Source organism: Diplodia seriata (assembly GCF_021436955.1).
Source record: "Diplodia seriata strain FDS-637 chromosome Unknown scaffold_2, whole genome shotgun sequence".
In the NCBI taxonomy this organism is placed as follows: domain Eukaryota; kingdom Fungi; phylum Ascomycota; class Dothideomycetes; order Botryosphaeriales; family Botryosphaeriaceae; genus Diplodia; species Diplodia seriata.
The window spans coordinates 1,060,707-1,075,384 of NW_027117309.1; the positions used below are offsets into that span (position 1 = coordinate 1,060,707).

A 14,678-nucleotide genomic window follows, 5' to 3' on the forward strand; every position below is an offset into this window, starting at 1 on the left:
GCTCGCACTTTCGAGATATACATTTATGAAACCACAACGTCTGCATTGAGTTGAATGAAGATCAAGGACCAAGGACTTGCGTATGTCTGACTGGCCCAACTTCCCCTGTTGGATACTGTACCACAAACTATACGGACCGTCCCATCCCGTCTCGAGTCCGCCTTTCAGGATGCGGAGTCGACTCCGCTGCGCCGAATCATTCGAAACCCCAAGGCGCATTCGCAATTGGTAGCTTGCAGCTATGTTCTGCTTCAAATGCAAGTCCAAGCACCGACACTCATCTACGCAGGAGAATTGTACCAGCAACTGCTCCGGAGAATTCCACGTTTGCCTGTTGCCGAGCTTCTTCACGAAGCACCTCAGGAGCCAAGCTCCACACGACACGCGGGTGTGCCAAGGAAGCGAGATCGCTTCCAAGTGTACCAGATTGGGAGAACAGCGGCCGACTTTATACGAGGAACGGCGAGGCCGGGAGCGCGCAATCCGAAGGGGCGGATAGCGGCGTAACGGCGCGCGGCGAGGTAAAGATACACTACCTATCCGGGCCGCCGGACGCGCGGCTAGCAGCTAGCAGCAACGGCTGCCTACACAAGCTGTGTTTTAAGGACAAGTAGTTGGAGATGACTTACGCCACTAGCCCGGTAACGTGATGCCTTTCCTTTCAAGGAACCTCAGTCGCAGCTCGGCAGCCTCTGCTTTGAAAACGGTCCGGCAGAAGCCGCTGGGAAGGCTAGCTGCGAAAGTGGGTGCGGCAAGAAAACATGAGCAGATTTCGGTTTTGAGATTGCGAAGATCTAAGCGGAAAGGGACGTAAAGACAAGGGCCGTTGCGCGCGCGCAACTGGGCGACGCTAAGCCCGATCGGGGACGAGACAGGCAGAAGACAGGTTGGGGGACCCAATCACACGCGCACGTTGCCCCACCACAAGAGAACTTGTCATGAAACGCGGAAAATTTCGTGCAGGAATAGGAGCTAGGAAGGAAACAGCTGCTGCTAGGACCTTATCGACATTTGCCGATGGTGGTGTGCTCAATTGCCACGTCCCGGGTTCCGGGTCAGCACGTTGGTGGACAGGCGTAGACTGCGGCTGCTGCATCTGTTAGTGTCTACAGCGGAAGTCTGCTGGAAGCCGCCTGTGCCATGAGGTGTCTAGACGCGGGCGACTATACTTTGTTTCCAGCATGCCATGCCATGGCGGCGGTGCAGACCGCCAGGGTCGTACAGGACGGCAGTTGGGGCCTTGTTATGGCCCGCCGCCTGGACCCTGCTCCAGCATTCCAGCTAGAGGCATCTAGATCGTGTAACACACCGCGCATGCTGCCCGTTCCTGGCCTCCGGTGTGAGCCAGCTCGCATTATCCGGCTTCCGGAAACCTTACTCGTATGAATCACCAGCCCCCGTGTACGGCCCATGGGCGGCGTTGCGCACACGCCCACCTGACCTCGCTTGGCTGCGCCCTGCCTGCTCGGTTCGCGCGTTCGTCTCCCGCTCGTCGAACTCTGAAGAGGCCACCCGACCCGCATTGGGTATGGCTGGAGGTGTTGCCCTCCCACAGTCCACCACGTGGCGCCGCACTCCTCCGCGCGTATCTACACCACCCTAGTCCCCTTCCAACATCTCATTTTCTTCTTCAGCTCGCATTGCCGGTTGGCTCTTATCAAGTGTAGTGACTGTTCTTGGCATTTTCATCTTTGAGTCACGTCCTTAGGGGGACAAGTTACAGATATCAGCTTTTTCGATGCCGGATGGTGGCGGCTGAGCTCTGCTTACGTCGGTTTTCCACGGGGTCCCGAGTATTGCACTATCTCCGGGCGATGCAAACCATCTTTCCGTTATCAAACTGGCCTTGTGCCGGTCTTTCGAGGAAGGGAGTCGGATTGTAACCCAAGAGTGGAGCGGGATTGTCCTTGAGGTACTCGGGTCTGAGACAGCTTCGTCTTGGACGGTTGTTGTTGTGGTTCGGCCTTGAAAATGGAACGTGGTGATAGGCAGTGTTGGCGTTGAGCGCTTCACGGGCCAGTCTTGCGCGACACTTCATCCCCACCGCGCGCAACCTGGCGTGTGCTTTACACCGGCTCGACGACAGCGATACCTGCGGTACAGAAAGGCTTTGCGACGGCCGTGATTTGCCTGCTGTAGGTGTGCGAACGGGAAAGTGTGCACCATGGAGGGGGATCAACGACAGCCAATCAAGCGTCGGAGTGATTTCCGACGACAACAAAAAAAAAAAAAAAAAAGAGGAGCGCCCTTGCACCTGGGCGCCACCGTAAGTGGGAGACGGTTGCATGGAAGAGCGCTACGGTCATTCCTTCTTCCAATGAGAGGGGGTTCTCGCCGTCGCATTGATAGCCGTGCTGTCTCGGCTGGGTTGAGCCACCTCCCAACTCAGCCACGGGCCCAAAGTGGCGTGAGCGGCCGAGTGGAAGCACTAGCATGCCATTTCCCCAAGCTGACAGAACGCCTCGTGAGCCTAGCCGCGGCTGCCGGGGTGCGTGCGGCGTGTCGATCGGAGAAAGGACGTGGCAAAGGGAGCTAAAGGGAGAGCACGCCTGAGGTGCCAGTGTTTGCCATCCGAGATTTCGCTCGTCCACCGAAAAAGTGGGGTACCATGGTTACTATCTTGCTAATCAACAGAAGGGGATTTCGAACTGGTGGGCGGGCTGTACACGGTGTTCATGCGGCCGTCGGTTCTCTTCCTACGCTCCCGAGACGGCACAATCGATCGCGACGACGATGGCGATTTCCGGCAGGACTTTGAGTACTTCAGTCCGCAGGCGTTGCACAACGTCTTTGGGCCGCCCGGTCCACGGCGCCACTCGGGGGCCTCAGTGGTGGCGCACCAAGTGCAGATGAGATGGCCGGGTCGTTCTGGTCCAGGCTTCGTGCGTTCGAAGGGCTTGAGCTTGTAGGGGATGCCGAGGTCGCCGCAGACGGTGGTAGTGCAGCCACCTTCGGAGGACTGCAAGGACGGGCTGGTCACCAGGAAGCGAACCGGGTCGGAGGGCGGGCAGACGGGGGACTCGTTGTCACGCTCAGCGCGGAGGTCGGCGATTTCGCGCAGTAGGCGCAGCTCGGTCGTCTTTAGGTCGAGCAGGGTGTCCATGTGCATCGACGATGAGAGAAAGGCGGGGCGGGCGACGCACACGAAGAATGCAATGGGCACGGCGCGCTGGAAGTGGCCGTGGAAGTCAAAGGCAGCATAGGCCTGGCTGGGGTGGGCCGTGCGCAGGCGGGCGAAGAAGCGGAAGACGTAGGCCGCCGAGTGCGTAGCCTGCTCCAGCTCGGCGAGGAAGACGGCGGCGTCGTCGTCGTGGACCAGGCCGTGCAGGGCGACGCCGAGGAAGCTTTGGAGCGGGTGGCCGGTGAGCTGCAGCACGCTGGGCGACGCGCGCATGACGGTGGTTGCGCGGGTGAGCACCAGGTGCAGGTCGCGGAGGGACGCCGGGTGGCTCGCGAGCGGGGAGGGCGGCATTGGCGACGGGGCGGGCGGCGAGCAGCCTGCAGCCCGGCCGGGCGACGTCGAGATACGCGAAGCATATAGCCATCGTGAATTCACAGTCGCACACCGGAGGCACGCATCTAGGGTGCGGGGAGCTGAGCTGAGGCCGGCAGCCGTTGCGCGCGTGCAGCCCGGTGCCCGGCATCGCCACCGCGCTAAGCAACGGGCGTGGGTCGCAGATCAGGGCTTGGGCCGAGAGCCGCAGCGCAGGGCCTGGGCCACAAGCAAGCTGCGCGTGCCGTCGCGCGATCGCTCAGCCCGTCAACTCCATGCCTTGCCACCTCTCGCCGCTGCGTATTTCTGCAGCGCATGCCACCGCGCCTGCCGTCGTCCATGGCTACTCCGGACGCCCTCGCCGCTGAGCGGAAGCGCGAACGCCATGTCTTCGAGTGCGGCTCCATCTGTCCTCGTCCCTACTGCCAGAGCCTGACTCGTTTGCAGCTACTATCCGCCCTCGCTGCATCTGCCAGACCTGCGCGAGCAGCTGCACCAAGCCGCCGACGGCCTGCAGCCCCCCGACTTGGACCCGCGCCCGTCCAACGATGCCGCCCTCTCCGCCTTCGCCCAGCTTGGAACCCACCGCCTCAACGCGAAGCGCGCCTTCATCTCTCTGATCGACAGCCAGTCGCAGTTCGTCTTGGCCGAGGCCACGCAGACCGTTCCCTTGGGCAACCCGTCCTGCGCTGAGTCCGCCGACCCCCTTTGGCTGGGCTGCGCCGTCATCCCCCGTGCTTTTGGTACTTGCCAATGCGCTCTGCAGTCCGATGTGCTGGTAATCAATGATCTGCAGCAGGATCGCCGCTTCACTGATCTTCCCTTTGCTGCTACCGCCCCGAATTTCCGCTTCTATGCCGGCGTGCCCTTGATGAGTCCCCAGGGCGTGGCCATTGGCGTCTACTGCATCATTGACGACGTGCCGCGCCATGGCCTCGGGCAAGACGAGCTGCTCTTCATGCAGGATATGGCGGCCGCTGTTGTCTCGTATCTCCGTGCCGCCCGCGCTCAGGACACCAACCGCAAGGCTGAGCAGATGATCCGTGGCCTGAATTCCTTTGTGACTGGTGCTGCCGACCTCCAGGCCCGCGACGACCTCAATGTACCGCGGAATCCCGCCACTGGTTCGCCTACCGGATCGCACACTTCGCGCCACGACACCACCGAAGCTTCCCCCAGCGGCAACGAGGCGCGGGACGACCTCTTGTCTCCCGGAACCGAGCGAATGTTTTCTCGCGCTGCTCATATCATGCGACAGTCCAGCGACCTCGACGGCGTCATCTTCTTCGATGCTTCCCTGGCAGCTCCGGACGGCCCGTCTGAGCCTGTGACCGATGAGGACGACGATGCTTCCACCCACCGCTCCGCTGCCACTGCCGAGGAGTCCTCCGGATCCACCGCCTCGTCCTACGGCTATCCTCGCCTGCCCACTTGTAAAATCCTTGGCTTCGCTGATGCAGCTCGCTCAAGTAGACATGGAGGTGCCGCAAGGAAGGATTACCTGGGCTTAACAGAGACTTCCCTCCGCCGATTGCTGAAAAGGCACCCAAACGGCAAGATCTTTAACATTGCAAGGGAGACAGTTGACAACACCCCCATGAAGCACACCCGCAGGGGCCGGCTACGGCGTAGTACGGCAGTAGAGGCTATCGTTGATATCGCCTCAAACGCTCGAAGTGCCGCCATCATGCCGTTGTGGGACCACGAACGCCAGCGATGGTTTGCCGGATGTCTTTGCTGGACCTCGGACCCAAACCGGCAGCTATCTCACGGATCCGATCTGCTCTATCTCCGTGCGTTCGGTAACAGCATCATGACCGAGCTGGGCCGGCTAGACACCGTTGCCGTGAACCGAGCCAAGGCATCGTTCATCGAATCCATGTCCCACGAGCTTCGCTCTCCGCTCCACGGGATTCTTGGCGGTGTCGAGTATCTGCTGGAAATGCGCCTAGATGCGTTCCAAACTAGTATCGTCAACTCGATTTCCATGTGCGGGCGAACGCTTCTCGATACGGTCCAAAACGTGCTGGAGTACTCGAGAATAAACGAGTACACGGGTCCATCCGCAAGACCCTCGTTGCCCGGATGCCTGAGGGCTACGCGAGCTTCTCTCTCCCTGATGAGCACCGACCCTCCAACCAACATTCGCCGTCTTACAGAGGAGACAGTGGAAGCCGTATTTTCCGGACAGTCGTACAATGTTGGATCACCTCCATCCGCGACTGAGGACGACCCTTTCTTTCCGGAATACACCAGTCCGTCATCGCCATCGCCAGTACCACCCACTTCACGAAAAGCCGTACGCGTGATTCTCGACCTTCCAGTTGGTCCTTGCTGGACCTATGCAGTACAGCCTGGAGTTTGGCGGCGCATTCTCATGAACGTATTCGGCAATGCACTAAGATTTACCGACGCTGGGTTTGTGCGAGTATCGCTGTCGGCCACCGATATCAACGACAGTCAAAGCCGAATCACCTTGACCGTTGCGGACTCTGGATGTGGCATGACATTGAGATTTCTCCAAGACGGCCTGTTCGAAGCCTTTTCCCAGGAGAATTCTTTTTCAAGCGGCACTGGCCTCGGCATGAGCATCGTGCAGCGTCTTGTACGCAGCGTTGGTGGAGACATATCGGTGCAGACCAAGGTCGGTACCGGAACTGTCGTCAAGATCCACATGGTTCTCCACAAATGCGAAGAAACGATGGACGACTTTGCACTGGCTGTCGCGGCTCAAACAAAGGACATGAACATTGCTGTCGCGAGAACCATCATCCCCAATGATGACGAAACACAAAAGCTCTCATGCGATGCCGAGGTCCAGTTCCATGCATCACTTACCGATACCCTGCAAACCTGGTTTGGGATCAAAGTCACGCATCTGGATGACGTGAACACGGACGGCAGCCAACTGGTAATGTATCCTGGGCCCAGCTTCAACTCCATGTTCAAAAACAGAGCTCGGCAAGGCGTCTCGATCGTGGTGGCCATGGACGGTATGGAGGCTGCAACTTTGAGATCGGATTCAAGAGTCACAAGCGGGTGGATTGACGTAGTCACGCAGCCGTAAGCGATCGATTCCGAGGTATAATCTGCGCTAATCTCACACTTGACTAGTTGCGGCCCCTCCAAACTCGCCAGGATTCTTCAGCGGTACTTGTCCCTTCTTAACTCGCATTCAGAAGCTCCCATTCGACCGGACCTCATAGCCCCACCGCGACCTCACCAAGTGCCGTATGGTGCACCTGTTCGCGCGCTGTCTTACCTTCAACAATCTCCCGAGAGAGACTTGGACAGCAGCCCTGAAGTCCGCGCGACTGCGCCAGCGGAAGACAAAATACCAGAACCCGATTCTCCACCCACTTCTGAGCCCGCCGACAGCCCAGTAGGAAATTCTTCAAGCACACTCGAAAGAGCAAAGACCTTCCCACTGCAACACAAGTTCCCGCATCGTTCTCGACCCGATCGTTCGCCGAAAGAAGAAGAGCTCCGCCTTGGCACTTTGTCCACCCGCGCCGCCGGCAAAGAGATACTCATTGTTGACGACAACCCGCTTAACATCCGCCTGCTTTCGGCCTTTTTGAACAAATCCGGGTTTGCGCGCCACACGTCGGCTGCGAATGGGCTAGAGGCACTCAACCTTTTCAAACAGGACCCGGGACGGTGGGGAGCTGTGTTGATGGATTTGAGCATGCCAGTCATGGATGGAGTTACGGCAACGAAAGAGATCCGAGCATGGGAGAACAGGATTGCGGTGGTGAACGAAGTAATGCAAGCAGGAGGTGCAATGGCTGGAGACGGCGATGTCGATAGTGGTGACGAGGCGGAGCAAGCCCCGCAGCTGAGCAGGAACGCCAGGAGCAGCGATTCGGGGGATACGGTGAGGGAGGGCGTCGAGACCGAGTCCTCTTCATCTTTGGCGGAGGCGACCGAGTCGTCGGCAGAAACCGAGTCTTCGGCAGGAACCGAGTCTTCTTCGGGGCAGGAAACGGAGCTGGAGGAAGCTTATGGACACACTCCTTGCGCCACGCCCTCCCCCTCCAACTCCCCTCCTCCCGCGGACGGAAAGATCACGCCGGACACCGAGGCCACCTACGCAGACGAGGAAACCGCAAGCGCCGACGAGCCGATCACCCTTCCGCCGCCGGTTCTGAGCGATAGCCCCTCACCGTTTTCTCCCTCCGCATCGATAGAGGAAGCGCCCCTGAAGAAAACACGGCCGCCCTTATTGCTGTCCTCCTCCAGCGGTCACGGTGGTGGTGGTGGTGCTGGTCGCAACAACGGTAGCAGCAAGGACCGTCATCGCGTCGAGATTGTCGTCATCACCGGCCTGGGCAGCGCGACGGCGCGCTTCGAAGCTACCAACGCGGGCGCGGATGTGTTCATGACGAAGCCGATAAACTTCGGCGCGTTGATGAAGACTTTGAAGAGGCAGCTTGCGAGGCAATAACGCGACGGGTAGGGGGCGTGAAAGGATAGAGCAGCTCGCGCGGTGGGCCTGATTGCTGTTTTGAAATGAGGAGGAGGGGTCTCGGCTTGTGGTTCGGTTCTTTTTCTTCTTTTTCTTCTCCTTCTTTTTCTTCTTCCTCCTCTTCTTCTTCCTCTTCTTCTTCCTCCTCCTCTTCCTCCTCCTCCTCCTATTTCCATCGTGGTGGTATCAATTGCATCGCAGAGGGTTCTTTTCTTCTTTTCTTTTCCTTTTTTTTTGGCCGGCAGTAGCGGCGTATGGATCGCGGGCAGATTCGGCGCTTGGCTCATGGCGTGAACGGCTTATAGGTTAGTCAAGCTGTTACACGCCATATAACAGGCGGTGTACTTGATCGTTCAATGAGGAATTGTATTGGAACGCAGGAGGTTTCTTGGTTACGGGCGTTCATGGATGTGGATGTACACATGACTACGGATACGATACGAAAACGGAGGTAGACTTTCGCGTTATCGCCTACATCATTACTCGGGAACGCAGCCTAAGGGACGCGCAAAACCTACGTGGCGGAATCATTTGTTTTATTACTCTCGTTTCCTGGAACCAGTGCAAGACGGCATAGCTTTATCAGTCCTAGGCCACGCACAAGAAGCATGTTTCGTAAAAAAGATGATAACTGCTATTTGAGCCTAGAAAAGGCAGTGCCTGGGCTGACCCTCAAGCCTGGCGGGCTTCTTGGTCCGTTCGCCCCATCACCCAACTTTCCCTTGATATATCGTCAAACTCTCTTCCCCCCTTATCCAACACGACAAAAACATATCTCCCCCGACACGGGCCTGGTGACGGAAGTGTTCTGGCTCGTTTTTGCCCGACTTGCCGCCCGGAAGTCGCGGACTGTGGTTTTCGCTGACCTCTTCTTATGCCACCACCACTGCTGGAGTCATGCTCGTCGTCGACAGCGATGATGGGAGGGGTGGTTGTAAAAGACTCGCCGGCAGTGCCCGAGCCCTCCGCGCGTTTCTCGACGATGGATGAGGGGTCGACACGATCGTGACCGTTTCGTGCAGATCCCCGCTCGCTGCTTCCGTTTCGGCACACACATACACACCCCTCGTGTCCATCTAAGTTGTGAAGAGGAGGAGGCTAATAATGCCTGCCTGCCTGCTCCCCTGAAGCGCAGCAACAAGTGTTCTGCTGGAACGTTTTGGATGTCGGTAAAGTCCATCTCGAGGCAAGTTAAAGTCCGCTGATGCCGCGGGTCGAGCGTGGTTAGGTGAGGAGGTCGTATCGCCGAGCCGAAGAAGTAGTAGGTAGAACCTCCTGGCCGATCGCACCTGCCAACACCGCCGTCCCAGACAAGAACAACAAGACTGTATCTTCCTCCTCCTCCTCCTCCTCCCCCAGTGTCACCGTCTTGTGTATCGTGGTAGACCCTGGGTTTCATCAGGTCTGCAACACACCCTGCTCTTCTACCACCCCCCCCCCCCCCCCCCCCCCCCCCCCCCCCCCCCCAAGTCCCAACTTTCCATACGTCTAGTATCTGGCGGCCCTCTCAGGCGAGAGGTCTTTTCTCTCAAAAGCCGACGACTTCGCAGCGTGAGAGAACGACTTCGTTCGCCGCCATCGTCGTCAATCGCGAGCCGCGTCGTCTCTTCCGCAATCCTCGTCTTTGTTGAGCCTGCGCGTAGGGCTATTGCTCTGCAGGCTCTTTCGCTCGGCAGCTCCCGCCCCTCGACATCCGGCACCTCCCTGATGCCAGGCTCTTCGTTGACGACTCGTTTACGCATTGTAATGAGAATCGTCGGCCCCTCTCCCTCGTCCGTTGCGTACATCTCCTGATCAACGTCGCCGAACAGGTCCATGTCCTCGACGGGTCTTGGGCGTCGTAGAGCGGGTTTGGAGTCCCCGTTCCCGATGGCGGGAAGAGGCTTGATCTTTGAGAGCGGCGATGGCCTGGTGCTTTTATACGAACAAGGTTTCCGGCCCGAGATCTGGCCCGCCGTCGTGATCGTCGCGACTCATTGGCGGCGATGGCGGCGGCGCAAGTGCTCGTGAGACGTTACTTAGTGTCAGCCTTAATGATGTCTCTGGTCAACCGCACGCAGTGCGCAGCAACGAACACCCCCCCCTCTCCCTGGCCAGAATCGGCGGGTCGGTCTAGCTGCGGCGTCCCGTGCAAACCACGATGCGAGGAACGAGGCACTCGCCGTCCCGGATGCCGATGACCTTTGAGCGCCGGGCGGGCGGGCCGCATGCAGCCGGGAGACCGATGGCTCGAGAGCCCCCCGGATCGCACTTCCACGACGCTCCTCAAGCCCGGCCTCGTGGGGGGAGGGAGTCCTAGGTTGGCGGAGTGTGGTCCAAGGAGGAGTCCCTGGCCGCGACGGCATGTCTGGAGGCATCCTGTGCGAGCGAGGTGGGCGAATCACCGAGACGCATGCAGGGCCTCTAGATATCGCGCCGACTCGGCACTTTGGTGACGATGTTCAAGCTCCGCTTGCTGCATGTGGCGTTTCTCCAAGCTGTTCTTGAGGTGCCGAATCTTGGTGGGTTCGGGGGGTGGGGTCTCGTCTCGCCCCGCGGGCAATGGTCACTCACCACTGGCAAAAGACGCCGCCGTCGATGGTCCAGCGCACATGCACGCAGCTGGGGCGATGTAGGCTCCCGGCTGCCTGGGCTGGGGATGAGACGACGCGCTCTATTGATAGGGATGGGTCTGGAATGGTGCTGGGTTACTTGGCTCTCCAAGTAGCTCTATAAAGGTGAACTGCTCCCCCAAGGAGGCCGCCCCACGACCCTGCATGCTGTACTGATTGGGGCGGCGTTTGCGCAGATGCCCGGCAAGTAAGTGGTTCTTGCAGACCTTCTCACTCAGCGAGACGGGCAGCACTCCCGGGTGTTGTGAAACGATGGTGAACTGACATTCAGCTACGTTCTATTTACGAGAAGACTTTGATTAAGAAAAGAAGATAAAGGAAAGGCCTGCGTTTATAAGAAAGCAGGCGGTGAGAAAACGAGTTTCGCCGAAATGAGTGAGCTAGTGATCCGTACGAATAACAACACCGAGGAGGCGTCTGCTGCAGCAACCACCGAAACCGCTGCTTTGCAGAGGGAAGCCAGGATGGCTGGTGTCGGGAATGGCCGGTGGGCCCTGGGCCCCCGGTGGATACGGCGCTTTTTCTTCTTTTGTTCCGCACCAACGGGAGCTCACTGGAATCTGAACGGTCGCGCGCGTCTGTAGGAGCTTGAAGATGAAGCTGATAGGCCCAGCCCCTGTTTCCACCGCGGCTGTCCATTTCGATGATATTGAAGCGAGGAGCCGGTGATCTTACATTCCCAAATCGTGGTCAACACCAAGCCGCCAATGAACGCCCAATATCTTCGGGCCCTCAGTCAACATTCCAGCCAATGAGTTCTTCCACCAATAGACTTTGTTGCCGTCGTTGAACAATGTCGCTTCCTCGCTCTCATCGAGAGCCGCGGTCGGAACGATCCATATGTGGGCCAAGATCTGCGGAAGCGTTTGACGTCGAGGCGCACAATGCGCTCGTTGAGCTGGCGGTTAGGACGCTTCATGTTGAGGCAGTGTGTCTGTTCTTTGAAACTGCCGTGGACGGGATAGCAAGCGCCTTCGGTTGCTCGTGGAGCGGGTCGCTCGGATTTGCCGCGGGCTTGTACCTGTCGCACATTTCGTTAAAGAACGCGATTGCCTCGATCGGGTCGAAAGGAGCCTCGGTAGGAGGACTAGAAGCGCGGGAGAGGAAATCCGCATCCTCGGCGTTGCCGTCGTTGAGAGCCGCGGTCGGAGGGATCCACATGCGGGCCAAGACAGACGCGCTTTGGACGGGTTCTTCGCTGTCCGCGGCCGGAGTACTGGAATGGTAAGATAAGAAGTGCGCGTGTTCGGCTGGGCCGTTCTTAGAGATGTCGCGCACCACTTCGACAAACACCTGGGCCAGCGCATGATCTTGCCCTCCAGAATGTCCTTAGCCTTCATGTCGACGTACTCCCTCTTGCTCATGAAGACCAGCTCCTTATCCTCGAACTTGGGCTTCGGGTCAAGGGCAAGGAAGTTCTTCTGGGTCTCCTCGTCTTCGAACTCGACGAAACACTGCCCTTGAACTTCTCCAAGAGCTCTGCTTGAGGATATGCGCTGAACGCGGAGTGAGGTCGACCCGGATTTCGTCTTCGAAGCAGTAGGCGTAGATCATGTTGCGGATCTCGCCAGGCAGGTCGAGGAAGGACCTCAGCTCATCCGACTTGTCACTCTCCGCGATGCGGAGAGTGTTATTAGTGTATACTTAGCTTGATGCGCTTGCGGCTTCAGCGCTTGCGAGTCGCCTTCCTTCGCGGCGATCGCATCCAGCCACTCGCGGATGAGACTGAAGATCTTCATTGCCGCCCCGTCGGTATCAACGTGATCTCCAAACCAGCAGCGGGTGTTCTTAGTGTATACTGAGCTTGATGAGCTTCAACGTGTTCAGGCAGCGGCGGCGGCGAATGGCCAAGATCTGCAGCTTCCTTCTCCACGCCGAGTTCTTCAACGTGCTCCAGCGGCTGTGGGCGACAGTAGATGGCGTAGCTGCTCATATCTTCCAGCAATCGGATCGGAATGTTGTTCACGCAGAGGCGTTTGAGGGTACGCGGGGAGCTTCCTTCTCATGCCGCGAACGCCATCCATGACGCGCTGCATGTCAGCGTCCACGAGGGGGTCATACGTGAACGCGTCCAGCTCAGCGGTGTTGTAAACGCCGGCGCGGCCCAGACGCGACGCGAAGTGGGCAGTCATCCAGTGCACGCGGTAGAGGTTTAGGAGCTCCCGCCTGCCCAGGGTGACTCCAGCCTTGAGATCGTCACGATACTCATCGAAACGGTGTTTGGCCTCCAAGAGAGCCATTTGCTCTGCGTAGAGCTCTGGGTATTTTCTGGCAATGGCACCGTCTGGTACCATGAGACAGTCTTGGTCCTCGTCGAAGCTGTCGTGGGCCTCCAAGAGAGCCACTTGCTCTGCGTAGAGCAGGGTACTTCCTGGCAATGGCACCGTCCGGGGCCAGGAGTAAGACACAGAGTATGGTGTCCCAAAACTCGGGAGGATGACATCCACGTCTTCAGGCAGCGGCATGCTTCAGAGGGCCTGCGGCAAATGGTCTCCACCAGCGGTAGGAACTCGTCTCGTTGGATCGTGGTCGTCAGATCCGCACTCCAGTGGACTACCTGCATTTCCTTCAGCCTTTGAGGATAGTACTCCCTCTTCGGGGTTACGCTGGCTATCGTGACCTCCCCCAACCATCCAGTTTCGGCTCTTGACTCTGTCTGGAGATTTTCTGTACTTGTCGTGCCTGCTTGTGGTTTTGAGGGATGTTTTCTTTGTCTTCGGAGTAGCGATCTTCAAATTTCTACCCCCATCGTGCAGAGGATGTCTGAAACCCAACGGTTGAACTCGCGGACCAGCTGCCGCGAATTCAACCGCTGGGTCCAGTAAGACACAGAGTATGGCGTCTAAGACTTTCCACAACAACAGAAATGTAGAACTGCTTGATACATAGCGTGAGTGTGCCGGGGGGCGCGTGGTCCTTGAGGCTGTGGCTCTCGTCGCAACGAATCGCCTGGCGGCGCGCGATCTCAAGGGGCAGGGCGCGTCGCGACGTCCGCGCTCGTCATGCTGGCCCACATCTCCTCGCTGACGTTGAGCCTTTCGCGGCCCATGGCGTTGACTGGCGAGCTGACCTTGATAATGATCTTGTCGTCGCGGAAGTGCGCGGGGAACATTTGGCGCAGGAACGAGCGGGCAGCTATTAACAACACCACGCAGGAGCACGGACGGTTGCACACGCTGTGCGTGGACGAGCTTGCACGGCAGGAAGGCCGTGTCGGGCGGGTGCGCGATGGCGTAGGCGATGTGGCGCATCTCGATGAGCGTTTCGATTGGCATGGTGGCGCGGACCTCTGCTATGGCGGCTTCGTAGGACTCGTCCGTCTCGCCCTTGCGCTTTCGTCGGGGGTGGACGGGGATGATGATCGGCCTAGCAGCTTGATTGAAGGGCGTGGCTGCCGCAGTTCCGAGAAAAAGGGAACATGGGAGTGCGCCGGAAGCTGCAGATATATGTTTCTGCTGTCTCGGTGGCGGCCGAGGGTCTGGGAGCGTCGGGTCGGCGTCGCCGTCGTCAATCTTGTTCTTGTCGCTGAAAATGTTGGCGGTCTCCTTGGCCTCAGCCTCGAGCTCGGTGGCGGCCGAGGTGGTGGTGGCTGGCAGGTCATCATGCACTGGAACTGGAGCGAAGGAACGCTTGCTGGAGACGGCGACGGCGCGTGCGGCCGACATGGGAGTGCGCCGGAAGCTGCGGGTATATGTTTATGCTGTCCCGGTCGAAGGAACGCTTGCTGGAGACGGCGACGGCGCGTGCGGCCGATATGGGAGGCAGCGGCGGCGGGTTCGGGAGCGTGTCGGCGTCGCCGCCACTTCTGGATTCTTGCGAATCATGGAGATGAGAAGGCGCTCGACCGGAGACAGGCCGCCGCCATTCGGGAGGATGACATTGACGTCCTCAGGCAGCGGCATGCGCATCACCTCCCCCAACGATCTAGCTTCGACTGCGGAATAGCGGTCGTCAAACTCCACCATAGACCGACTGACGGTCCGCCGGCAGCCGCCAGCTGGGAGGAGCGTCAGGAGCGGGGCTCTTCGCATCGAAGAAGACGTCGTCGTCAAAGGGCGTGACGAAAATGGGCGGCTGCGGCTGCTCCTCCTCCCGTGGCAGCGTT

At 58.9% G+C, this 14,678-nt stretch overlaps 4 protein-coding genes across 4 annotated transcripts; 2 read left to right on the plus strand and 2 right to left on the minus strand.

The window, feature by feature from the left end:
* Positions 1 to 2,623: 2,623 nt before the first annotated feature.
* wc2_2 (white collar 2 type of transcription factor) lies at positions 2,624 to 3,472 on the minus strand (the record flags this gene model as incomplete). Its single annotated transcript, XM_066773188.1, has 1 exon — positions 2,624 to 3,472. The coding sequence occupies one exon, from the start codon at positions 3,470 to 3,472 to the stop codon at positions 2,624 to 2,626; it is 849 nt and encodes a 282-aa protein (XP_066635755.1).
* Positions 3,473 to 3,832: 360 nt separating this feature from the next.
* On the plus strand, positions 3,833 to 6,560 carry SLS55_001699 (uncharacterized protein; the record flags this gene model as incomplete). Its single annotated transcript, XM_066773189.1, has 3 exons — positions 3,833 to 3,888; positions 3,941 to 5,748; positions 5,842 to 6,560. 3 exons carry the CDS (start codon positions 3,833 to 3,835, stop codon positions 6,558 to 6,560), a joined length of 2,583 nt encoding a protein of 860 aa, XP_066635756.1.
* A 733-nt stretch (positions 6,561 to 7,293) lies between these two features.
* On the plus strand, positions 7,294 to 7,940 carry SLS55_001700 (uncharacterized protein; the record flags this gene model as incomplete). The annotated part of the gene is made up of 2 exons (XM_066773190.1): positions 7,294 to 7,302; positions 7,332 to 7,940. 2 exons carry the CDS (start codon positions 7,294 to 7,296, stop codon positions 7,938 to 7,940), a joined length of 618 nt encoding a protein of 205 aa, XP_066635757.1.
* A 3,548-nt stretch (positions 7,941 to 11,488) lies between these two features.
* SLS55_001701 (uncharacterized protein) lies at positions 11,489 to 13,038 on the minus strand (the record flags this gene model as incomplete). The annotated part of the gene is made up of 6 exons (XM_066773191.1): positions 11,489 to 11,789; positions 11,852 to 12,027; positions 12,092 to 12,182; positions 12,218 to 12,338; positions 12,373 to 12,498; positions 12,540 to 13,038. The coding sequence occupies 6 exons, from the start codon at positions 13,036 to 13,038 to the stop codon at positions 11,489 to 11,491; spliced, it is 1,314 nt and encodes a 437-aa protein (XP_066635758.1).
* Between the last annotated feature and the right edge of the window lie 1,640 nt (positions 13,039 to 14,678).